This window comes from Oncorhynchus masou, chromosome 29, assembly GCF_036934945.1.
Source record: "Oncorhynchus masou masou isolate Uvic2021 chromosome 29, UVic_Omas_1.1, whole genome shotgun sequence".
In the NCBI taxonomy this organism is placed as follows: domain Eukaryota; kingdom Metazoa; phylum Chordata; class Actinopteri; order Salmoniformes; family Salmonidae; genus Oncorhynchus; species Oncorhynchus masou.
The window spans coordinates 12725667-12751327 of NC_088240.1; the positions used below are offsets into that span (position 1 = coordinate 12725667).

At 43.0% G+C, this 25661-nt stretch overlaps 1 protein-coding gene across 1 annotated transcript in view; it reads left to right on the top strand.

Annotated features, from left to right (window-relative positions):
* Positions 1 to 25661, top strand: part of LOC135519014 (beta-galactoside alpha-2,6-sialyltransferase 2-like) — a 79478-nt gene that overhangs the window by 21406 nt on the left and 32411 nt on the right. Inside the window, 2 exon segments of the mRNA XM_064944048.1 lie at positions 18752 to 19455; positions 19458 to 19868. Coding sequence (XP_064800120.1) covers positions 18846 to 19455; positions 19458 to 19868 — 1021 coding nt within the window. The 5' untranslated portion in view covers positions 18752 to 18845.

Sequence of the window (25661 nt, forward strand, 5' to 3'; positions counted from 1 at the left end):
GTAAAATCTTACCTGTTTTTGCTTTGTCATTAAAAAAATACAATTGAATCAATTTTAGAATAAGTCTGCAACATAACAAAATGTGTAAAATGTCAAGGGGTCTGAATGCAGTAAGTATTCACACCGCTGAGTCAATACATGATAGAATCACATTTGGCAGCAATCACAGCTGCAAATCTTTCTGGGTAAGTCTCTAAGAGCTTTGCACACCTGGTACAATATTTGCCCATTATTATTTTAATAATTCTTCAAGCTCTGTCAAATTGTTTGTTGATCATTACTAGACAGCCATTTTAAAGTCTTGCCATAGATTTTCAAGCAGACTTAAGTCAAAACTGTAACTCTGCCACTCTGGAACATTTACTGTCTTCTAGGTAAGTAACTCCAGTGTATATTTGGCCTTGTGTTTTAGGTTATTGTCCTGCTGAAAGGTGAATCCCGGGTTTTCTTCTCGGATTTTGCCTGTGCTTAGCTTAGTTTCTTTTTTAAATCCTGAAACACTCCCTTGTCCTTAATTATTACAAACATAGCCATAACACGATGCATCCACCACTATGTTTGAAAATATAGAGGGTGGTACTCAGTAATGTGTTGTATTGGATTTGCCCCAAACATAACTTTGTACATATTTTTGCAATATTACTTCTATATATATTTTACCCTTCACTCTGTCGATTAGGTTAGTATTGTGGAGTAACTACAATGTTGTTGATCCATCCTCAGTTTTCTCCTATCACAGCCATTAAACTGTGTAACTGTTTTAAAGTCACCATTGGCCTCATGGTGAAATCCCTGAGTGGTTTCCTTCCTCTCCAGCAACTGAGTTAGGAAGAACGCCTGTATCTTTGTAGTGACTGGGTGTGTTGATACACCATCCAAAGTGTAATTAATAACTTCACCATGCTCAAAGGGATATTCAATATCTGCTTTTCTTATTCTGTTTATCCTTCTACCAATAGGTGCCCTTCATTGTGAGGCATTGGAAAACCTCCCTGGCCTTTGTGTTGAATCTGTTTGAAATTCACTGCTTGACTGAGGGACCTTAGAGATAATTGTATGTGTGGGGTACAGAGATGAGGTAGTCATAAAAAAAATAATGTTAAACCCTATTACTCCACACAGTGAGCCCATGCAACTTATTATGTGACTTGTTTAGCAAATATTTACTCCTGAGCTTATTTAGGCTTGTCATAACCAAGGGGTTGAATACTTATTGACTCAATACATTTCAGCTTTGAATTTTTTATTAATTTGTAATTTAAAAAACAAAAACAATTCCACTTTGATATTACGGGGTGTTGTGTTAATCAATTTTAAATTCAGGCTCTAACACAACAAAATGTGGAAAAGTTTAAGGGGTATGAATACTTTCTGAAGGCACTATACACACACACAGAGGCTGTTGAAGGCATACAGTGCCTTGCGAAAGTATTCGGCCCCCTTGAACTTTGCAAACTTTTGCCACATTTCAGGCTTCAAACATAAAGATATAAAACTGTATTTTTTTGTGAAGAATCAACAACAAGTGGGACACAATCATGAAGTGGAACGACATTTATTGGATATTTCAAACTTTTGTAACAAATCAAAAACTGAAAAATTGGGCGTGCAAAATTATTCAGCCCCCTTAAGTTAATACTTTGTAGCGCCACCTTTTGCTGCAATTACAGCTGTAAGTCACTTGGGGTATGTCTCTATCAGTTTTGCACATCGAGAGACTGAAATTTTTTCCCATTCCTCCTTGCAAAACAGCTCGAGCTCAGTGAGGTTGGATGGAGAGCATTTGTGAACAGCAGTTTTCAGTTCTTTCCACAGATTCTCGATTTGGATTCAGGTCTGGACTTTGACTTGGCCATTCTAACACCTGGATATGTTTATTTTTTAACCATTCCATTGTAGATTTCGCTTTATGTTTTGGATCATTGTCTTGTTGGAAGACAAATCTCCGTCCCAGTCTCAGGTCTTTTGCAGACTCCATCAGGTTTTCTTCCAGAATGGTCCTGTATTTGGCTCCATCCATCTTCCAATCAATTTTAACCATCTTCCCTGTCCCCGCTGAAGAAAAGCAGGCCCAAACCATGATGCTGCCACCACCATGTTTGACAGTGGTGATGGTGTGTTCAAGGTGATGAGCTGTGTTGCTTTTACGCCAAACATAACATTTTGCATTGTTGCCAAAAAGTTCAATTTTGGGGTTTCATCTGACCAGAGCACCTTCTTCCACATGTTTGGTGTGTCTCCCAGGTGGCTTGTGGCAAACTTTAAATGACACTTTTTATGGATATCTTTAAGAAATGGCTTTCTTCTTGCCACTCTTCCATAAAGGCCAGATTTGTGCAATATACGACTGATTGTTGTCCTATGGTCAGAGTCTCCCACCTCAGCTGTAGATCTCTGCAGTTCATCCAGAGTGATCATGGGCCTCTTGGCTGCATCTCTGATCAGTCTTCTCCTTGTATGAGCTGAAAGTGTAGAGGGATGGCCAGGCTTTGGTAGATTTGCAGTGGTCTGATACTCCTTCCATTTCAGTATTATCGCTTGCACAGTGCTCCTTGGGATGTTTAAAGCTTGGGAAATCTTTTTGTATCCAAATCCGGCTTTAAACTTCTTCACAACAGTATCTCGGACCTGCCTGGTGTGTTCCTTGTTCTTCATGATGCTCTCTGCGCTTTTAACGGACCTCTGAGACTATCACAGTGCAGGTGCATTTATACGGAGACTTGATTACACACAGGTGGATTGTATTTATCATCATTAGTCATTTAGGTCAACATTGGATCATTCAGAGATCCTCACTGAACTTCTGGAGAGAGTTTGCTGCACGGAAAGTAAAGGGGCTGAATAATTTTGCACGCCCAATTTTTCAGTTTTTGATTTGTTAAAAAAGTTTGAAATATCCAATAAATGTCGTTCCACTTCATGATTGTGTCCCACTTGTTGTTGATTCTTCACAAAAAATACAGTTTCATATCTTTATATTTGAAGCCTGAAATGTGGCAAAAGGTCGCAAAGTTCAAGGGGGCCGAATACTTTCGCAAGGCACTGTAAATCTAGGCCGAATCGACTCTCCACAGCCGCTTCGTCCCACAAGACCCAATAATAAAAGGCACTCTGCTGACCTGTTCCTGTCCTAGCTCTAACCCAGCAGGCTCCCCCAGCCTGAACCTCCCCTCAGCTAAAGCTATGTCTCACTCTCTCTCTCCAGCCCCAACCCCAACAAGCTGAGAGCTGCTTCAACTGGTGATATGAACATTTGTTTCAAGGAACTGTTAGGCTATATATTTGACCTGTACAGTGTAGCTCTGCAATGAAGAAAGAGGATACAAACATACATGCTCACATAAAAACACACATTTTCCCCAGCTTTTCTCTTTGGAATCTAGGATTAGACCAGGGTTTCCCCAACTCGGTCCTGGGGCCCCCCCTGGGTGCACATTTGTTTTGTTTTCTCTAGCACTACACAGCTGATTCAATTAACCAACTCATCAAGCTTTTATTATTTGAATCAACTGTGTAGTGCTAGGGCAAAAACCAAAATGTGCACCCAGGGGGGCCCCCAGGACGAGTTGGGGAAACCCTGTGTTATTTTTAGGATTATTTTACCTTTATTTAACTAGGAAAGTCAGTTAAGAACAAATTCTTATTTACAATGACGGTCTACCCCCGGCCAAACCCTAACCCAGACAACGCTGGGCTAATTGTGTGCTGCCCTATGGGACTCGCAATCACCGCTGGTTTTGATACAGCCTGGAATCGAACCGGGGTCTGTAGTGACGCCTCGAGCACTGAGATGCAGTGCCTTAGACTGCTGCGCCACTCGGGAGCAGAAGAAGACTGCATGACAATGGGAGTGAGCAGGGCAGGATAGGACAGGGCATTGCAAGGAAGGGCATTGCAGGGCAGGACCAGGACAGGGCATTGCAGGGCATTGCAAGGAAGGGCATTGCAGGGCATTGCAAGGAAGGGCATTGCAGGGCCAATGGCCTAGATCTCTCCTGATTTCACAGGGCTTTTTTCAGGGACTGGCCTGGCTGTTATTGTCTGCTTCTAAGAGGGGTTCTCTTTCTCACCCCCATATCTTTCCCTCTCTCTCCCTTTTTTACCCTTCTGACTGAAACATCAGAAATGTCACTCGTTCAGACCGTTGATGAGATGTGGGAGTTCTACTGTCTCAGTTAAGCCCTTCATTAACTCTTCTCCTCTCAGGTTCATATTGTTGTTCATCCTTCAAGTTCATCTTCAGTTTGGACACACACGCACATGCATGCGTGCGCACGCACACACACACACACACACACACACCTGTACACACAAAGTATCAGGGAAGTAAGGGTGACGGCAGGAAAGTTATAAGGAAGGAAGGAAGGAAGGAAGGAAGGAAGGAGAGAAGTGTTTTTATTCTGAAATAATGCTGTTGTTGGCCGATGGATTAAGGTTTTGGCTGAGTGTGTGGGACGGATTTACCCTCCAATGTTTAGCTCATAGGAAGAGGAGGAGGAGATATGAACAACAGATTATCCCTCTCTCCAACTGAGATCTGCTGCTCTGCTTCCCTCCATCTCCACCCCTCAGCATCCCTCTCTTCCTCCATCTCTCTTTCATCTTCATTTCTCTCTATCTTCCTGAGTCTCTCTCTTGTTTTGTTGTATTATTTTCCCTAACCCTGCCATCCTAATTGGAGTAAACTAATGGACATCAATACTTCTACTTCCAATTTATACATATGCATATTACGGGCACGGTGCATTTGACCTTTTAGTTATCCCTCTTTTTCTTTAGTACCACCCTCAACCCCTCCCATCTATCCCTGAAAACCATCCAGTTTTAATTTCTATTTGCCATCTATTTTTCAACTGTGCTGTGATGTTTCACAAAAGTTCTGAACCTTTTATTCTCATAGTTTCTACAGATTGTAAATGAAAGATGAACATTTTTGCTAAGAGTTATTAATCAAACGACTTTAACTTTTCAGATCACCCAGCACTGCTATTTGCACAGTTAGTTGTAGGTAAATGTTTAGCTTTTTCAGCCATTCCTGAACCTGTGACTAAAAACAAGCTACTTAGCGAACGAGAGGCAGAGCGGGAGAGAGAATGAGCGGGAGAGAGAATGAGCGGGAGAGAGAATGAGCGGGAGAGAGAATAAGAGTGCGTGGGCGTGAGCAGGAGATCCATGCACACTTTCTTTTCAACCTAACGGTTCACTTCACCACTCTACCTTATCCCATCCTCTACTAGGAGTAATCCTATTTCATAACATACTGCTGCTCAATCCAGCCCTAATCCAATGGAACAGTCCTACTTTACTATAACCCTTTACATCACTGTAATCTGATCCAGTCCTATGCTATCCCGTGGCAGCTATAGGCAACTTGATGGTAATAGGAGAAAGCAGGGTTGCCAACTCAGACCACCTCAAACCTGGGGATTATGCGATTTCTTTAACATTGTTTACATTTCAGTTATTTTATATTTAATTCAGGAAAATCCCTGAATATCTCCAGGCCAAACTAGGGGGGTTATCATAGCAACCTTCTGTGCTGGCATTTCCCTCCACTAGCACTCGAGCTGGGAGATCCAATATGCCCTTTCAGCAAAACAAACTAAAACGCTTGCAGTTATTAGATACAGTATTGGATATGAGAGTAATATCACCTCTCTGGCCCCTGCAAGTGGTGTAGGCTGAACCTGTAGGTGAGGAGCAGGGAGCGAGTGAAGACGGATGCACTGTTTATGTAGTCTGGCAGGCAGGATATGACCTCATTGATTTATATTCTTCCTGTGCATCTTACCCTTCCTGTGTGACATCTACATTTCTTCCTCTTTCTTTCCTTTCCTCTATCTTTGCCTACTCCCTCTCTCCACCACCCTTTTTTCTCTCGTTCTTTATCCCTCTCACCCTCTCGTAATGTATCTCTCCTCTTCCTCTAAAGCCGATTAATTACATTTATTCCATTCCATCCTTTGCTCGCTGTAATTTGTTAATTTAAATGTTCTAAAACCCGAGCGACTCGGGTGTCTGCTCTGCTGTCATATACTGTGAGAGAATCGATACTCGTAAAAATGCCTTTGGTCTAAGGAAAGTCTAATGTAATATGAACCCAAAATGTTGAATGGATTCCAATATTGCATTATAGTTTTAGTACAAGGCTGCGATGGGTCATAGAACACGATTTGGTTTCAATAGCAATCTTATGACAGTGGCTGTTCCAAAGTGATGCCTGGCAAACCTGAGTAGAAATAGTGTTATGTTATATCTAGCCCTGCTGGCCCAGCCTAATAGCACAAATAGAATAGTCCCGAAAGTGCAAATCTGTGAGTTTAATCAAGTACACACTGGGTCAATTCATGTCTTGTCACCCTTATCTAAGTGACAAAATTGCTGAGGCACAGTGCGTTCAGAAAGTATTCAGACCCCTTGACTTTTTCCACATTTTGTTACCTTACAGTCTTATTTTAAAATGGATGAATAAAACATTTTCCTCATCAATCTACACACAATACCCCATAATGACATCACAATACCCCATAATGACATCACAATACCCCATAATGACAAAGCCAAACCCTATACAATATGTATTCAGACCCTTTGCTATGAGACTCGAAATTGAGCTCAGGTGCATCCTGTTCCAATTGACCATCCTTGAGCTGTTTCTACAACTTGATTGGATTCCACCTGTGGTAAATTAAATTGATTTGGTTAGGCACACACCTGTCTATATAAGATCCCACAGTTGACAGTGCATGTCAGAGCAAAAACAAAGTCATTGCCTCCCGAATGGCTCAGCGGTCTAAGGCACTGCGTCGCAGTGTTGCGGCGTCACTACAGCCTGGGGTTTTATCCCAGGCCATGACCGGGAGTCCCATATGGTGGCGCCCAGCATCGTCTGTGTTAGGGGATGGTTTGGCCGGGGGGGGCTTTACTTGGCTCATTGCACTCTAGCGTCACTTTGTGGTGGGCCGGGCGCCTGCAGGCTGACTTCATTCGTCAGTTGAACGGTGTTTCCTCTGACACATTGGTTGCAGCAGGTTAACCGAGTGGATGTTAAGAAGCGTGGCCTGGCCGGTCATGTTTCGGAGGACGCATGACTCGACCTTCGCATCTCCCAAGCCTGTTGGGATTTGCAGCGATGAGACAAGATCTAATCACAAAATTGCGTAGAAAAAGAGGGTCAAAAAAACCCATGAGTTTGAAGGACAAAGAGCTCGGAGACAGGATTGTGCAGAAGCACAGATCTGAGGCAGGGTACCAAAACATTTCCGCAGCATTGAAGGTCCCCAAGAACACAGTGGCCTCCATCTTTCTTTATTGGAAGAAGTTTGGAACCACCAAGACTCTTCCTAGAGCTGGCCGCTCAGCCAAACTGAGCAATCGGGAGAGAATGGCCTTGAACCCACACTGACAGAGCTCCAGAGTTCCTCTGTGGAGATGGGAGAACCTTACAGAAAGACAACAATCTCTGGAACACTCCACCAATCAGGCCTTTATGGTAGAGTAGCCAGACGGAAGCCACTCCTCAGTAAAAGGCACATGACAGCCCACTTGGGAAAAAAAGTCACCTAAAGGACCCTCAGACCACGAGATACAAGATTCTCTGGTCTGATGAAACCAAGATTGAACTTGAGGCGGTAATCACTACATAAATGTATGCAGTTCTGTCCTTGAGCTGCTCTTGTCTATTGATGTTCTGTATTATGTCATGTTTTGTGTGGACCCGGGAAGAGTAGCGGCTGCTTTTGCAACAGTTAATGGGGATCCTAATAAAATACCAAATACCTATACCAAAGGTGCTTCAACAAAGTACTGAGTAAAGGGTCTGCATATTTATGTAAATGTCATAATTCAGTTTTTATGTTTAATACATTTGCAAACATTTCTAAAAACCTGTTTTTTGCTTTGTCATTATGGGGTATTGTGCGTAGATTTGATAAGGGAAAACGTGTATATAAAAGGATGTGTAAAGAGAAAGTGAAAGTGTTTCTAGTCAGTTACACAACTGAATGCATTTAGAAGAAATGCGTCTTCCACATTTAACCGAATCCCTCTGAGGAGTTGTTGTGTGGGTTAACTGCATTGCTCAAGGGCAGATGAGGTGATTGGGTGCATCTCAGTTCACAGTTTAACAGTTTTGCGGTTTAAATGGAACTGTGAGCTAAATGATTTTCCATACAGACTGTTCACATTTAAATCTCTCCCATCTTTCTGGCTGTAGTTATGCCATGGTTCTTTACATGACTTTGGTAACATTTTGGTAAAGTCTTATCAACCAGCATCAACTGAGTGGCGCAGCGCTCTAAGCCACTGCATCTCAGTGCTTGAGGCGTCACTACAGACACCCTGGTTCGATTCCAGGCTGTATCAGATCCGGCTGTGATTGGGAGTCCCATAGGGCGGTGCACAATTGGCCCAGCATCATCCGGGTTTGGCCAGTGTAGGCCATCATTGTAAATAAGAATTTGTTTTTAACTGACTTGCCTAGTGAAATAAAAAAACTGAGAGCCTCGTCCGTCTGTCCTTCTGTTTGACAGATTTGTATGGGTATATTTGTAGTTCTCGGTTGTATATTTGTTTCTCTTTTTATTCCCTGTCATGCTGCCTTTGTCTTTTGTCTCTCCTCTTTCATTCCCTTCCTCTCCCACACCATAATCCCCCTTTCTCATCCTCGTTCCTCTTCCTTTCTTCCACACACTCTCTCGCTCTCTCTCTTTTGCTCACCCTTACATTCAATAGTTTGTCATTGTATCTCCCTTTGTTTTTCTAGCCCCCCTCTCCCTCTCTCTCTATTTCTATTTCAGTATGTGGTTTTGTCAAATAATCTCAACTAAAAACTCCACACATGGAATTTCTTTGCCTCCCTAACAATCACTAAATCAATATCCAAAAGTTTTTCCGCGAACCTCCAAATCATCGTCTCTGTTTTGTGGCACCAATGTGAGGGTATATGGCAGAAGAAACGGTGTTGCAGTAGTCAGTGGTGGAAAAAGTACTCAATACTCATACTTGACTAAAAGTAAAGATACCTTAATAGAAAAGTGAAAGTCACCATGTAAAATACTACTTGAGTAAAAGTCTAAAAGTATTTGGTTTTAAATATACTTAAGTATCAGAAGTAAAAGTACAAATAAATAAAAAATCATTATATTAAGCAAACCAGACGGCTCAATTTTTTAAACATTTTTTATTTCACCTTTATATAACCAGGTAGGCTAGTTGAGAACAAGTTCTCATTTACAACTGTGACCTGGCCAAGATAAAGCATAGCAGTGTGAACAGACAACACAGAGTTACACATGGAGAAACAATAAACAAGTCAATAACACAGTATAAAAAAATGGTCTATATTCACTGTGTGCAAAAGGCATGAGGAGGTAGGCAAATAATTACAATTTAGCAGATTAACACTGGAGTGATAAATGATCAGATGGTCATGTACAGGTAGAGATACTGGTGTGCAAAAGAGCAGAAAAGTAAATAAATAAAAACAGTATGGGGATGAGGTAGGTAAATTAGGTGGGCTAGTTACCGATGGACTATGTACAGCTGCAGCGATCGGTTAGCTGCTCAGGTAGCAGATGTTTAAAGTTGGTGAGGGAAATAAAAGTCTCCAACTTCAGCGATTTTTGCAATTCGTTCCAGTCACAGGCAGCAGAGAACTGGAAGTAAAGGCGGCCAAATGAGGTGTTGGCTTTAGGGATGATCAGTGAGATACACCTGCTGGTCTACTGAGATAAGGCGGAACATCGCCGAAGTCGAGGATCGGTAGGATAGTCAGTTTTACTAGGGTAGGTTTGGCGGCGTGAGTGAAGGAGGCTTTGTTGCGAAATAGAAAGCCGACTAGATCTCTAGATTTGATTTTGGATTGGAGATGTTTGATATGAGTCTGGAAGGAGAATTTACAGTCTAACCAGACACCTAGGTACTTATAGATGTCCACATATTCTAGGTTGAACCATCCAGGGTGGTGATGCTAGTCGGCGTGCGGGTGCAGGCAGCGAACGGTTGAAAAGCATGCATTTGGTTTTACTAGCGTTTAAGAGCAGTTGGAGGCCACAGAAGGAGTGTTGTATGGCATTGAAGCTCGTTTGGAGGTTAGATAGCACATTGTACAAGGAAAGGCCATAAGTATACAGAATGGTGTCGTCTGCGTAGAGGTGGATCAGGGAATCGCCCGCAGCAAGAGCAACACCATTGGTATATACAGAGAAAAGAGTCGGCCAGAGAATTGAACCCTGTGGTACCCCCATAGACTGCCAGAGGACCAGACAACAGGCCCTCCGATTTGACACACTGAACTCTGTCTGAAAAGTAGTTGTTGAACCAGGCGAGGCAGTCATTAGAAAAACCGAGGCTACTGAGTCTGCCAATAAGAATATGGTGATTGACAGAGTCGAAAGCCTTGGCCAGGTCGATGAAGACGGCTGCACAGTACTGTCTTTTATCGATGGCGGTTATGATATCGTTTAGTACCTTGAGCGTGGCTGAGGTGCACCCGTGACCGGCTCGGAAACCAGATTGCACAGCGGAGAAGGTACGGTGAGATTCAAGATGGTCAGTGATCTGTTTGTTGACTTGGCTTTCGAAGACCTTAGATAGGCAGGGCAGGATGGATATAGGTCTGTAACAGTTTGGGTCCAGGGTGTCTCCCCCATTGAAGAGGGGGATGACCGCGGCAGCTTTCCAATCCTTGGGGATCTCAGACGATACAGAAAGAGAGGTTAAACAGGATGATAATATGGGTTGCGAATTTAAAAAACGTTTTTTTTTACACATAGCCAGGATAACACTCCAACAGTCAGAAATAATTTAAAAACAAAGCATTTGTGTTTAGTGAGTCCGCCAGATCAGTGGCAGTAGGGATGACCTAAGTACAGAATTTTCTTTAGAAATGGTAAAGTACAGTTTCCCCAAAAAACAACCTAAGTTGTACTTTAAAGTATTTTTACTTAAGTTCTTTACACCAATTAGATGACGTAGTACAAAAAAAACGGGGAACCGTATATTTATTTATGGGAACCGTATATTTATTTGGTCAATCATTCTCCACATACGGTGTTATTTGTGTTTGACAACGGTGATTGAATTGTGTGCCATGTCGGTGGAAGTTCCAACGGAATGTTCTACTGTATTATTGACTGAATGTTTTGTTTATTCCATGTGTAACTCTGTGTTGTTGTATGTGTCGAACTGCTTTGCTTTATCTTGGCCAGGTCGCAGTTGTAAATGAGAACTTGTTCTCAACTGGCCTACCTGGTTAAATAGAGGTGTTCTCAACTGGCCTACCTGGTTAAATAGAGGTGTTCTCAACTGGCCTACCTGGTTAAATAAAGGTGAAATAAAAATAAACAATGAAATAAACTGTGCTAGCTGATAGGGGCTAGGAGTGGATTTGAAGTTGAGCATCCAACAGCATGCTTCCAGCATGGACTGTTAACAGATAAATATTAAAGGAGAAGGGCTTGATGTTTTGGACAGAACACAATGTACTGTACACATTCACTTTAGAACACTCAAATAATGTATGAGGAACAAAATGCTTAGCCTGTGCTTTACCTGTGTGTAGTACCTGTCACGCCCTGACCTTAGTTATCTTTGTTTTCTTTATTATTTTGGTCCGGTCAGGGTGTGACGAGGGTGGTTTGTGTAGTTTGCACTCTTTTTTGTTCCTTGTATTTCATATTCCATTGTGTGTACCCTTCTCCAGAGGTAGCCCAGGGTTGCATTGTCTAGGGTTTTTTGTATGTCTAGGGGTTGTTGTATATCTAGGTGTTTATATGTCTATGGTTGCTGAGATTGGTTCCCAATCAGAGGCAGCTGTTTATCGTTGTCGTTAACAGTCCATCAATTATTGGGAATATATGGGAATGAACAGGAATATATGGGAATTAACGGAAATATATGCAAATTAATATTAATGCCATTTAAATGTAGATGTTTTTTGCATTGGATATATTTACCATTTCATATGGAGACAGAAACATAAACAGTTTACCTTATAAGTAGACATAATTGCAAATGATTAAATCCTTCTAATAGAAATTTAAAAAACAATTTAGTTACGAACTTTAATTAAATGAGTTGACTCTTCACATAGGATGATTTCACTGTAGTTGAGGACTTAGTAAGAGTTGATACGCTTTAAAGTTCTGTGGTAAAATAATTGTTATATTGATTGTATGATTAATACTGGGTTTACGCTACACTTGAATGAATGGACAAACATTGCGTGACAAAGGTCACTTGAGTTCCCTGAACTCCTTTACCGGGCTGGACTTTTTAGGCCCGAGGTACAGGACATTTCTGGAGGAACCAGAACTCATTGTGTTATATTATTATATGTGTGTGTAATCATTTATGTTGGTAATACAACCCACGCAAAAGAATACAGTTGTTTTTGAAGTTCTTTCCAATGTTTTAAGGGTTTATGAAAAGTTTATTTCCATCCTGACTTTTGCACAAGTCCTTTGTATTGGTGTTTTTGACGGACCAGATGGGACTCATTCCCTCCCAAACCAAAAGGAGAAACCAATGTTTTCTCTGGTGTGGCTCAGTCGGTAGAGCATGGCGCTTGTTTGGAACCTGTGGTATTGTATGCGCATTATTTGTGTGATGAGTGCGCTATTCGCGTCGGGAGTGGCGTTACGCAGTTGATTCTGATGTTTTCCGCCTGCCAAATGAAGCTCTCTGCTCTCCTGGACTCCAGTTCACTAGTTACGCACCCATATGTAATTTCCGTAAAGCAAAGGTTCCCCTTTCTAACTTCTGCCCTTTTCACCCGAACTGTAATGTTGTTCACCGACTTGTAAGTCGCTTTGGACAAAAGCGTCTGCTAAATGGGATATATTATATTATATATATTACTGAACCACAAAAGAAAGGGAGAATTGAATGATCCCCAATGATCCATCGCATCTCCCAAAAACGTTTTCAACATGCATCTGTAAAATTATAGTCTAGAACATCTGTCTTATCTGTTCTGGGACCAGAGGCTGTCATACCCTGCTGGGGTAATGAGGGGGTGGAGTTTTGTTTCAGAGATTTGACTCCCTTCCAGAAGGCAGCTGGATTCCCAAAATTCTCAGATACACAGTTCAAGAAGCTTGGATGTCAGAAGGTGAATTCACCAATTTGTAAGTCGCTCTGGATAAGAGCGTCTGCTAAATGACTCAAATGTAAATGTAAGAAGAATATTGATTTAGATTTTCAAATCAAATGTTATTTGTCACATGCGCTGACTACAACAGGTGTAGCGCTTACTATTAAATGCTTACTTAAAAGCCTTTAACCAACAATGCAGTTTTAAGAAAAATAAGAGTTAAGAAAATATTTACTAAATAAACTAAAGTGACTTTGCATAGAAAATAAACAGCGAGTAGCAGCAGCAGTGTAAAAAAAGGGGGTCAATGCAAATAGTACTGTTCAGCAGTCTTATGGCTTTTGGGGTAGAAGCTGTTAAGGAGCATTTTGGACCTAGACTTGGCACTCTGGTACCACTTGCCGTGCAGTAGCAGAGAGAACAGTATTTGACTAAGGTGGCTGGAGTCTTTGGCAATTTTGTTGGCCTTCTTCTGACTTCGCCTAGTATAGAGGTTCTGGATGGTAGAAAGTTTGCCCCCAGTGATGTACTGGGCTGTACGCACTACCCTCTGTAGTGCCGTGCGGGCGGATGCCGAGCATTTGCCATACCAGGCAGTGATGCAACCAGTCAGGATGCTCTACATGGTGCAGCTGTAGAACATTTTGAAGATATAAGGACCCATGCCAAAGCTTTTCAGTCTCTTGAGGGCAAATAGGCGTTGTCTTGCCCTCTTCACGACTGTCTGTCATAGGTGTGTTTGGAACATGATAGTTTGTTGGTGATGTGGACACCAAGAAAGTTGGAGCTCTCAACCTGCTCCACTACAGTCTCATCGATGTGAATGGTGGTTTGCTTGGCCCTCCTTTTCCTCTAGTCCACGATCATCTCCTTGATCTTAATCACATTGTGGGAGAGGTTGTTGTCCTGGCACCACACGGCCAGGTCTCTGACCACCTCCCTATCGGCTGTCTCGACGTTGCCTACCACCATTGTCATTGGCAAACTCAATGATGGTGTTGGAGTTGTGCTTGGTCACGCAGTTGTGGGTGAACAGGGAGTACAGGAGGGGACTAAGCATGCACCCCTGAGGGGCCTCTGTGTTGAGGATCAGCGTGGTATATGTTGCTGCCTACCCTTACCACCTGAGGCCGGCCGTCAGAAAATCCAGGATCCAGTTGCAGAGGGAGGTGGTTAGTCCCAGGGTCCTTAGCTTAGTGATGAGTTTAGTGATGAGCTTTGAGCACACTATGGTGCTGAAAGCTGAGCTGTAGTCAATGAACAGCATTCTCACATAAGTGTTCCTTTTGTCCAGGTGGGAAAGGGCAGTGTGGAGTGCAATAGACATTGTGTCATCTGTGGATCTATTGGGGCGGTTTGCGAACTGGAGTGGGTCTAGGATTTCTGGGATGATGGTGTTGATGTAAGCCATGACCAGCCTTTCAAAGCGCTTCATTGCTACAGACGTGAGTTCTACGGGTCGATAGTCATTTCAGCAGGTTACCATGGCATTCTTGGTCACATTGACTATGGTGGCCTGCTTGAAACATGTAGGTATTACAGACTCGGTCAGGGTCTGGTGGAAAATGTCAGTGAAAAATCAAATCAAATGTATTTGTCACATACACATGGTTAGCAGATGTTAATGCGAGTGTAGCAAAATGCTTGTGCTTCTAGTTCCGACAATGCAGTGAAGTGAAGACACTTGCAAAACGTCCTGGTAATCTGTCTGGCCCTGCGGTCTTGTGAATGTTGACCTGTTTAAAGGTCTTACTCATCTGCTATGAAGAGCATGATCACACAGTCATCCATAACAGTTGGTGCTCTCATGCATGCCTCAGTGTTGCTTGCCTCGAAGCGCGCATAGAAGTCATTTATCACGTCTGGAATCCTTGTGTCACTGGAAAGCTTGCGGCTGGTCTTCCCTTTGTAGTCCATAATAGTCTGTCCCTTACCCTAAGTTTCTTGAACAGAGCATGCTTATCTGCAATAGAGTGTAGCAAATAAGTAAAACAATTTAGGGCCTGATCCAAGTCGGAGATATCTGACACAATCCCCCCCATTCATACATTCCCAGATCAGACAAGAATTTTTGCTCATTGAAATTCCTATAATTTCTCTTTGTAATAATGTGAGGCCAAGATTTAGGTAGCTTTCCATCTCTTATGCAGGCAATGGACAATGGTGACTAAACTCATTAACAAAGATTCCATTGGCTGTATACTTATAAAGGGCATTCGTCAAAATAATATGTACAGTGGCATGTGAAAGTATTCACCCTCCCTTGGCATTTTTCCTATTCTGTTGCCTTACAACCTGGAATTAAAATAGATTTATGGGAGGTTTGTAACATTTGATTTACACAACATGCCTACCACTTTGAAGATGCAAAATATTTTTAATTGTGAAACAAACATCATATAAGACAAAAAAAAACGGAACTTGAGCGTGCATAACTATTCACCCCCCCCCCCCAAAGTCAATACTTTGTTGAGCCACCTTTTGCAGAAATTACAGGTGCAAGTCTTTTATTTTTTTATTTCACCTTTATTTAACCAGGTAGATTAGTTGAGAACAAGTTCTCATTTACAACTGCGACCTGGACAAGATAAAGCAAAGCAGTGTGAACAGACAACAACACAGAGTTACACATGGAGTAAACAATAAACAAGCCAATAACACAATAAACAAGTCAATGACACAGTATAAAAAAGAAAGTCTATATACATTGTGTGCAAAAGGCATGAGGAGGTAGGCAATAAATAGGCCATAGGAGCGAATAATTACAATTTAGCAGATTAACACTGGAGTGATAAATGAGCAGATAATGATGTGCTTTTTACATTTTTTTATTTCACATTTATTTAACCAGGTAGGCAAGTTGAGAACAAGTTCTCATTTACAACTGCAACCTGGCCAAGATAAAGCATAGCAGTGTGAACAGACAACAACACAGAGTTACACATGGAGTAAACAATAAACAAGTCAATATCACAGTAGAAAAAAATAGTCTATATACATTGTGTGCAAAAGGCATGAGGAGGTAGGCGAATAATTACAATTTAGCAGATTAACACTGGAGTGATAAATGATCAGATGATCATGTGCAAGTAGAGCTTTTTACATTTTTAGAGATAGTAGAGATACTGGTGTGCAAAAGAGCAGAAAAGTAAATCAAATAAAAACAGTATGGGGATGAGGTAGGTAGATTGGGTGGGCTATTTACAGATGGACTATGTACAGCCGCAGCGATCGTTTAGCTGCTCAGATAGTTGATGTTTAAAGTTGGTGAGGGAAATAAAAGTCTCCAACTTTAGCGATTTTTGCATTTCGTTCCAGTCACTGGCAGCAGAGTACTGGAACGAAAGGCGGCCAAATGAGATGTTGGCTTTGGGGATGCTCAGTGAGATATACCTGCTGCAACGTTTACTACGGGTGGGTGTTGTTATCGTGACCAGTGAACTGAGATAAGGCGGAGCTTTACCTAGCATAGAGTTATAGATAACCCGGAGCCAATGGGTCTGGCGATGAATATGTAGCGAGTGCCAGCCGACTAGAGCATACAGGTCGCAGTGGTGGGTGGTATAAGGTGATTTGGTAACAAAACGGATGGCACTGTGATAAACTGCATCCAGTTTGCTGAGTAGAGTATTGGAAGCTATTTTGTAGATGACATCGCCAAAGTCGAGGATCGGTAGGATAGTCAGTTTTACTACGTTTGGTGGCGTGAGTGAAGGAGGCTTTGTTGCGAAATAGAAAGTCTGGAAGGAGAGCTTACAGTCTAGCCAGACACCTGGGTATTTGTAGTTGTCCACATATTCTAGGTCAGAACCGTCCAAGGTGGTGATGCTAGTCGGGCGGGCGGGTGCGGGCAACAAACGGTTGAAAAGCATGCATTTGGTTTTACTTGCGTTTAAGAGCAGTTGGATGCCACGGAAGGAGTGTTGTATGGCATTGAAGCTCGTTTGGAGGTTAGTTAGCACAGTGTACAAGGAAGGGCCAGAAGTATACAGAATGGTGTCGTCTGCATAGAGGTTTATCAGGGAATCGCCCGCAGCAAGAGCGACATCATTGATATATACAGAGAAAAGAGTCGGCCCGAGAATTTAACCCTGTGGTACCCCCATAGAGATTGCCAGAAGTCCAGACAAGTTGCCAGAGAGTGGTCTCTTTGGGTATGTCTCTATAAGCTGGGCACATCTAGCCACTCAGATTTTTGCCCATTCTTCAAGGCAGAACTGCTCCAGCTCCTTCAAGTTGGATGGGTTCCGCTGGTGTACAGCAATCTTTAAGTCATACCACAGATTCTCAATTGGATTGAGGTCTGGGCTTTGACTAGGCCATTCCAAGACATTTAAATGTTTCCCGAGTGTTACTTTAGCAGTATGCTTAGGGTCATTGTCCTGCTCGAAAGTGAACCTCCGTCCCAGTCTCAAATCTCTGGAAGACTGAAACAGGTTTCTCTCAAGAATTTCCCTGTATTTAGCACCATCCATCATTCCTTCAATTCTGACCAGTTTCCCAGTCCCTGCCAATGGAAAAACGTCCCCCCTCATGATGCTGCCACCACCGTGCTTCACTGTGGGGATGGTGTTCTCGGGGTGATGAGAGGTGTTGGGTTTGCGCCAGACATAGCGTTTTCCTTGATGTCCAAAAAGGGGATTAATGATGATTAATACCCTCCTTTCCTGGTCCATGAGTATTGGTGGGCAGCCCTCTCTTGGCAGGTTTGTTGCGGTGCCATATTCTTTCAATTTTTTTATAATGGATTTAATGGTGCTCCGTGGGATGTTCAAAGTTTCTGATATTTTTTTATAACACATCCCTGATCTGTACCTCTCCACAACTTTGTCCCTGACCTGTTTGGAGAGCTCCTTGGTCTTCATGGTGCCGCTTGCTTGGTAGTGCCCCTTGCTTAGTGATGTTGCACACTCTGGGGCCTTTTGTGACAGGTCATGTGACACTTAGAAGGCACACAGGTGGAGTTTATTTCACAAATTATTTGACTTCTGAAGGTAATTGGTTGCACCAGATCTTATTTAGGGGCTTCATAGCAAATCGGGTGAATACAAGTGCACGTATTTTTAACAAAATAGGAAAAACTCCAAGGGCGATGAATACTTTTGCAAGGCCCTGTAAAATAGATTTTTCAGTGTGTTTTAAAGTTGAGATGGCTTCGTTCAGTTATCAAATGAGGCTGAAAGATATCAGCATATCAGAAACTGAAATTAACTAATCCAGATTAATATCACCCAAAATTAATCTTTCAGATTCACCAAGTTAGATAGCAAGTCAGACAATTGGCGAAGAGCACATGTTGAAAATGTAAGTTGTCTCTTGTAAATGTGATGACACCTTCACCTCTGCCAGATCTATAACCAGCCAGAGACACGGCAGTATCCGGCACAGTCTTCTTTAGCCAAGTTTCAGATATTACCAGAATTTCCACGTTAGTTTGAGAAGCACAAATTATATATAGGGGCACCAGATGGTATAGGGGCACCAGCTGAGGTAAGTCTAGGAAAAGACAATAAGATACCACACACACACACACACACACACACACCAATACCAATACATCTGAAAAGACTGGGGATTTATTTTAATCAAAGTCAAAACATTCAGGTCCACTTAAGGTGAAGACTAACTGTCACCTTTGACCTCTCACCTCTGCAGGCCCTCCGGCTGTCCTCTCTGCTGTGTCCTGGCTTCTGACTGCTGATTGGAGCTGGCCTGGTGTGCTTATAGGTGTGTGAGAGATTGTAAGGAGATGAAGTCCAGTATGCGTCAGTGGCGGAGGCTGCTGTTGTTGGGCATGTTGGCATGGGCCCTCCTCTTCCTGGCTCTGCTCTCTTACTTCCTAGATACCCCTGTGCACAACGAGCCCCTGACCTCCGCCAGCTCCTCGCTCTCCCAGCACCCCGACACACGGCGCCTGGCCTCCATCCAAGGCGCCTCCCACCAGCAGCACCGCTCCATCATGGGCTCCCAGCCCGAACCCACCTACAACACCTTTACCACAGAATATCCCAACCAAGACCCTAACCATTACCCAGACTCTGAGCCTAGCTCCTCCTCCACCACCCCTGAGCCTGGCCTGGAGCTGAGCTACGGGACCAGCCAAGAGACGGAGGGGGGCAGCCGCCAGCAGCAGGACTACCTGGACGCCCAGACCCTGGCTGCCTGGTCCTCCTCTAGCACGGAGAACGTGGGTTCCCACTCCGACCAGACAGTAACTCGAAACAGTGAGAGACCTGCCTGGACCGCCGGCCGGGGGCCCAACCGAACCACACGCCGGTCCTCACGTGAGGATGAAGAGGATGAGGAGGGGGTAGAGACGAACAAAAGCCACAAGAGGTGGATCATGGTGGGGGATCATGGGGGGAGAGGCGAGGAAAAGAAGAGGATGGTTTAGAGGAGGACTACTCCTCCAAGTCTGCCTCACTGGTGCAGCGACTTTGGCGGGGAAAAGTGTCCTCTGGGATGCTGTCCCCGCGACTGCAGCATGCCAAGCGGGACTACCTGAGTGCCAACAAGCACCATGTATCCTATAAAGGAGGACGGCGAGCTGCTCAGAGCTCCAGGGAACTACTGTGTGAGCTGAAGGACCAGGCCCGGCTGAGGACGCTGGACGGGTCTGAGCAGCCTTTCTCTTCACTGGGCTGGGCCCGCTTGGTACCGCGCCTGGCCCTGGAGCAGCTCTACAGACAAGGGGGCCAGAGAGGCTTTAGGAGCTGTGCTGTGGTGACCTCTGCTGGGGCTATTTTGCACTCAGGCCTGGGGAAGGAGATCGGTGAGTGGAGGGGAGAGGGGTCAGGAGAGGGGAGGGAAAAGAGGTAGAGGGGAGCAGAGGAGGGGGAGAGAGAAGGGAGGGAAAGATATCGAAGGCAGGGTGATGGAGGGATGCAGGTTAAATGGGATTAAGGGATTAAAGAGAACTGGGAAACTTTTATCAGTACAGTAGATTAAAAAACAACAACTCTGTTTTCCCTTTACCCAATAGTTAAATAAAGGTTAAATAAAATGTTTTAACGTAATACCCTAATGAATAATACCCTATGTGTTGTGACTGTGTTGTGACTGTGTTGTGACTGTGTTGTGACTGTTGTGACTGTGTGTCAGTGTGAAATACATCATTGATCCTGATCAACTTTCTCTGTGACAACCCTGTCTCTGTGGCAGTCTGCCTGTGCGAGGGGAGAATGATGACTCTTTACGACGTGACATCCACAGCATTGATTGGAAAGTCAAATTGTCATGTCACTATTGACTTCCCCATTCGCCTCTAGCATAGTATTAGTTTATTGTAGCAGAGAGAGACGTTTTGGCTTGGGCTCTATACTTTCTCTCACACACTGAGTAGCAGACATCTGTCACCCTGTAGTAACAATCTCTGTGATTGGCTGAAAGGGCTTTGGCATAAGTAATTCAAAGCCAATCAGATCCCCAGAAGGGTCTTGATGAGTTAGTTTGGAGATCCTCTATAGACTTTTAGAATACGTTGGCCGACTGCATTGCATTATCTGTGTGTGTTTGTGTGTTCTGTTCTCTGTGTTGGAGGCTGTATGGTGTATGGGGAGTGTGAACTCAGGGACAGATGGCTCACTTTGGGGGGGAAAAGCAACTGGTAACGAATCAAGTTAGTTCACATGACCCATGTAGATTAGGGATGCACATTTTGGTACATTTTGCTGCAGACTAACTGACCCTCATTAATCAGTCAACAAACTGTATTCTTTTTTTCAAAAAGTAAAATGACATGACCAACATTAAATACTATCAGAGATCTGTATATAATGACGAGATGCTTATGTTTCCGCCATTACAATGGAAGCCGGCCCAAGGCGAAGAAGACCGAAAATAAGCCCATAGAAACGCATTGGACTTATTTAGGACAGATTTTGGCGAGAGTGTAACCTCTCGCTTTGCCTTTTCCTCTTTGATACTATGCATGCTTACAAGGACAGGACATTATTCATTAAGAGCTAGTGACTCCCCATCCCGCATGAGGGAGAGTAATCATCGACTGACACTAATTAGCATAACGCAACGGACATAAATATTCCTATTCATGAAAATCACAAGTGAAATATATCGAGACACAGCTTAGCCTTTTGTTAATCACCCTATCATCTCAAATTTTCAAAATATACTTTACAGCCAAAGCTAGACAAACATTTGTGTAAGTTTATCGATAGCCTAGCATAGCATTTTGTCCAGCTAGCAGCAGGTAACTTGGTCACAGAAATCAGAAAAGCAATCAAATTAAATTGTTTACCTTTGATGAGCTTCGAATGTTTTCACTCACGAGACTCCCAGTTAGATAGCCAATGTTCCTTTTTTCCAAAAATATTATTTTTGTAGGGGAAATAGCTCCGTTTGTTCTTCAAGTTTGGCTGAGAAATCGCTCGGAAATTGCAGTCCCGAAAACGCCTAAAAATATTCCAAATTAGCTCCATAATATCGACAGAAACATGGCAAACGTTGTTTATAATCAATCCTCAAGGTGTTTTTCAAATATCTATTCGATAATATATCCACCGGGACAATTGGTTTTTCAGTAGGACCGATTGGAATAATGGCTACCTCTGTATTTTACTCGAGAATCACTTTGGGAGCCATCAGGTGACCAGTTGCGCAATGTAGCCGCTTACGGGTATTCTTCAACATAAATGCGTAAAACTATGTCACAATGCTGTAGACACCTTGGGGAATACGGAGAAAAAGTAATCTGGTTGATAGCCCATTCACTGCTCAATAGAGACGCATTGGAACGCAGCGCTTTCAAAACATGAGGCACTTCCGAATTGTATTTTTCTCAGGCTTTCGCCTGCAATATCAGTTCTGTTATACTCACAGACAATATTTGTACAGTTTTGGAAACGTTGGAGTGTTTTCTATCCTAAGCTGTCAATTATATGCATATTCTAGCATCTTGTCCTGACAAAATATCCCGTTTACTACGGGAACGTTATTTTTCCAAAAATGAAATTACTGCCCCCTAGTCACAAAAGGTGGAAACATTCAACAATGGCAAGCCTATCGTCTCACAGTCAAAAGGCTTTATTGAACATGCAACTCCTGTAATGAAGCGGCTAATAAAACTTATTTTCAAATATTTTCCCAAATGCAATTCACTGAAAATATCCAGTTATAAACTGCGGTCCTAATGCGAGCAGTTCCATATGTGACAGAGATTAAAATATCCCACCATTCCAACAAGTCAGTTTGTCAAATGTCTACCCTACTAGAGCTGCCCCCGCCAACTGTAAGTGCTGTTATTGTGAAGTGGAAACATCTAGAAGCAACAACGGCCACTCACCAACCGACCGGCCAAACAACCAACCGACCGGCCAAACAACCAACCGACCGGCCAAACAACCAACCGACCGGCCTAGGGGGAACTCCTGCAAGATAAAGGCCTTTGTGATGAGCCACATAATAAACTCATTCAGTATTGAACCTCTGTGAGGTTAGAAGAGACAAATCTAGTTTAATTGACTGTATAGATTGGCGAACAGGAAATAAAACCACATTGATCACACTTAGTTACGCCAAATGGAGAGCTTGGAACTATAAGGTTCTATCTGCTAAAATAAAATTCTGAGATAGTTCACTTTAAAGTTCAGAACCCTCATTGGTTTGAACAGTGTCAGCTATTTAAAAAAACGATTATTCTTTTCAACTTAACAACATGAATTAGTGTATTTATAATACTATTTAGGTAGAGAACACTGAACGGAATAAGGCTATGTCAATAACTACATTTTGACCAAAATCTAGATAGAACCTTATAGTCCCAGTAGGTGTTTCTGAACTCCTGAGGTGGAAATGCCTTCCTGTCTTCCCATCCTTTCCTTCCTTCATGGCAAGGTGTGTGTGTGTGTGTACTAGTGTATGTGTACAAGTGTGTGTACAAGTGTGTGTGTGTGTGTGTGTGTGTGTGTGTGTGTACAAGCATGTGAGCGTGTGTTTGGGATAATAGTCCGCAAAGTGAGAGGTCTTTTGAATCATCTGTACTGTACTGTTTTGCTGCCACCATGTTGTGAATTGACTGAATAACACCCTCAACGGCCTTTTATGTTCAAGTCCTCTCACCACCTAACCGCTCTCTCCCTCCACATCTTTCCACCTCCACCCCCTATCACACACCGTCCTTCTGAATTCCAAATAGACCCCCATTCCTTGGCTATCACTTACCTTAGTCACTCTTAGAGCCATGACCATGTGGCTTGTTCATGGCTGTTCATTTTAAATCTAAGAAGTACCTTTTGAGATGAAGACTGTGTGCAGTAACATTACTCTATTAGGTTTAGTCCTGGGACAAATAAATGGTCCATCGGCCGTACGAGCTAGAGGCATGAAGACCAAAACCTACTCTTTGAATGTCAGTGAGAACTTGGAGTCCGTCCACAGGGGTTAAGCTAAGTGTTGATCTACTGAATGCCAATAGCTTCCACGTGGTTTACTGGTGTCATTGAGGAAGTGGAGGATAGCTTTGCTGTGGAAGCCCATCCTTTGAAGTGTCAGCTCAACCATACATGATCGTTCATCCTAGTGTCATGTAGCCCTGCTGAAGTCTCAATGGACTGCTCGACCAGCGGAGAGAGACTGATTAAGAGTGGCTGAGTTTAGCCATGACCATCAATCATAACTGTGTGTGAGCGTGCGTGCGTGCGTGGAGGCCTATGTGTGTATCTGTGTACGTTCATGTGTGTCCAGTAGGACACACTCCCTGTCTCTATGCTATGTACTAGCCTGTTGATAGCCTCTAGACTAGGTTCAGTCTGAAAATGTTGTTTCCTGGTGGTGATTGAGTTCATACTGGAAGAGCAGACCAGTGCCTGTCAAAGTCCCTTCAGTTACACACGTTGACCACAAGGTTGCGCTCTTTCTGTGTCTATGAGTAGTGATACGGTCATATACAAAGAACAGAGCTGAATCCTGCACCAGATCGTTCATGTACCGGATTGTTCATGTCAAATGGCTATTCACGCTTACCAGTCATTCCGCTCAAGTGTTTTGACTATGGCTGAAAGCAGAGGGCTTTTTCTGTCTCTATGGATGGAGGGAGGGAGGTCACTTCTTTCAGGCCAGGGAGACTTGCTAGTGAAGTGCTTCAGCTCAACTGCAGTATCTCAGGAGGTAAATAAGATGCAGGTACTCATGCTCTCTTTCTCTCTATGTTGGGCTCTTTGTGGATATAACCCTCTTTGTCTGTTTGAGCCGTAGGTTAACGTGTGTGTGTGTGTGTGTCAAATCAAATCAAATTATATTTGTCACATACACATGGTTGCAGATGTTAATGCGAGTGTAGCGAAATGCTTGTGCTTCTAGTTCCGACAATGCGGTAATAACAACAAGTAATCTAGCTAACAATTCCAAAACTACTACTTTATAGACACAAGTGTAAGGGGATAAAGAATATGTACATAAAGATATATGAATGAGTGATGGTACAGAGCGGCATAGGCAAGATACAGTAGATGGTATTGAGTACAGTATATACATATGAGATGAGTATGTAAACAAAGTGGCATAGTTAAAGTGGCTAGTGATACATGTATTACATAACGATGCAGTAGATGATATAGAGTACAGTATATACAGTGCCTTGCGAAAGTATTCGGCCCCCTTGAACTTTGCGACCTTTTGCCACATTTCAGGCTTCAAACATAAAGATATAAAACTGCATTTTTTTGTGAAGAATCCACAACAAGTGGGACACAATCATGAAGTGGTACGACATTTATTGGATATTTCAAACTTTTTTAACAAATCAAAAACTGAAAAATTGGGCGTGCAAAATTATTCAGTCCCCTTAAGTTAATACTTTGTAGCGCCACCTTTTGCTGCGATTACAGCTGTAAGTCGCTTGGGGTATGTCTCTATCAGTTTTGCACATCAAGAGACTGAAATTCTTTCCCATTCCTCCTTGCAAAACAGCTCGAGCTCAGTGACGTTGGATGGAGAGCATTTGTGAACAGCAGTTTTCAGTTCTTTCCACAGATTCTCGATTGGATTCAGGTCTGGACTTTGACTTGGCCATTCTAACACCTGGATATGTTTATTTTTGAACCATTCCATTGTAGATTTTGCTTTATGTTTTGGATCATTGTCTTGTTGGAAGACAAATCCCGGTCCCAGTCTCAGGTCTTTTGCAGACTCCATCAGGTTTTCTTCCAGAATGGTCCTGTATTTGGCTCCATCCTTCCCATCAATTTTAACCATCTTCCCTGTCCCTGCTGAAGAAAAGCAGGCCCAAACCATGATGCTGCCACCACCATGTTTGACAGTGGGTATGGTGTGTTCAGGGTGATGAGCTGTGTTGCTTTTACGCCAAACATAACGTTTTGCAATGTTGCCAAAAAGTTCAATTTTGGTTTCATCTGACCAGAGCACCTTCTTCCACATGTTTGGTGTGTCTCCCAGGTGGCTTGTGGCAAACTTTAAACAACACTTATTATGGGTATCTTTAAGAAATGGCTTTCTTCTTGCCACTCTTCCATAAAGGCCAGATTTGTGCAATATACGACTGATTGTTGTCCTATGGACAGAGTCTCCCACCTCAGCTGTAGATCTCTGC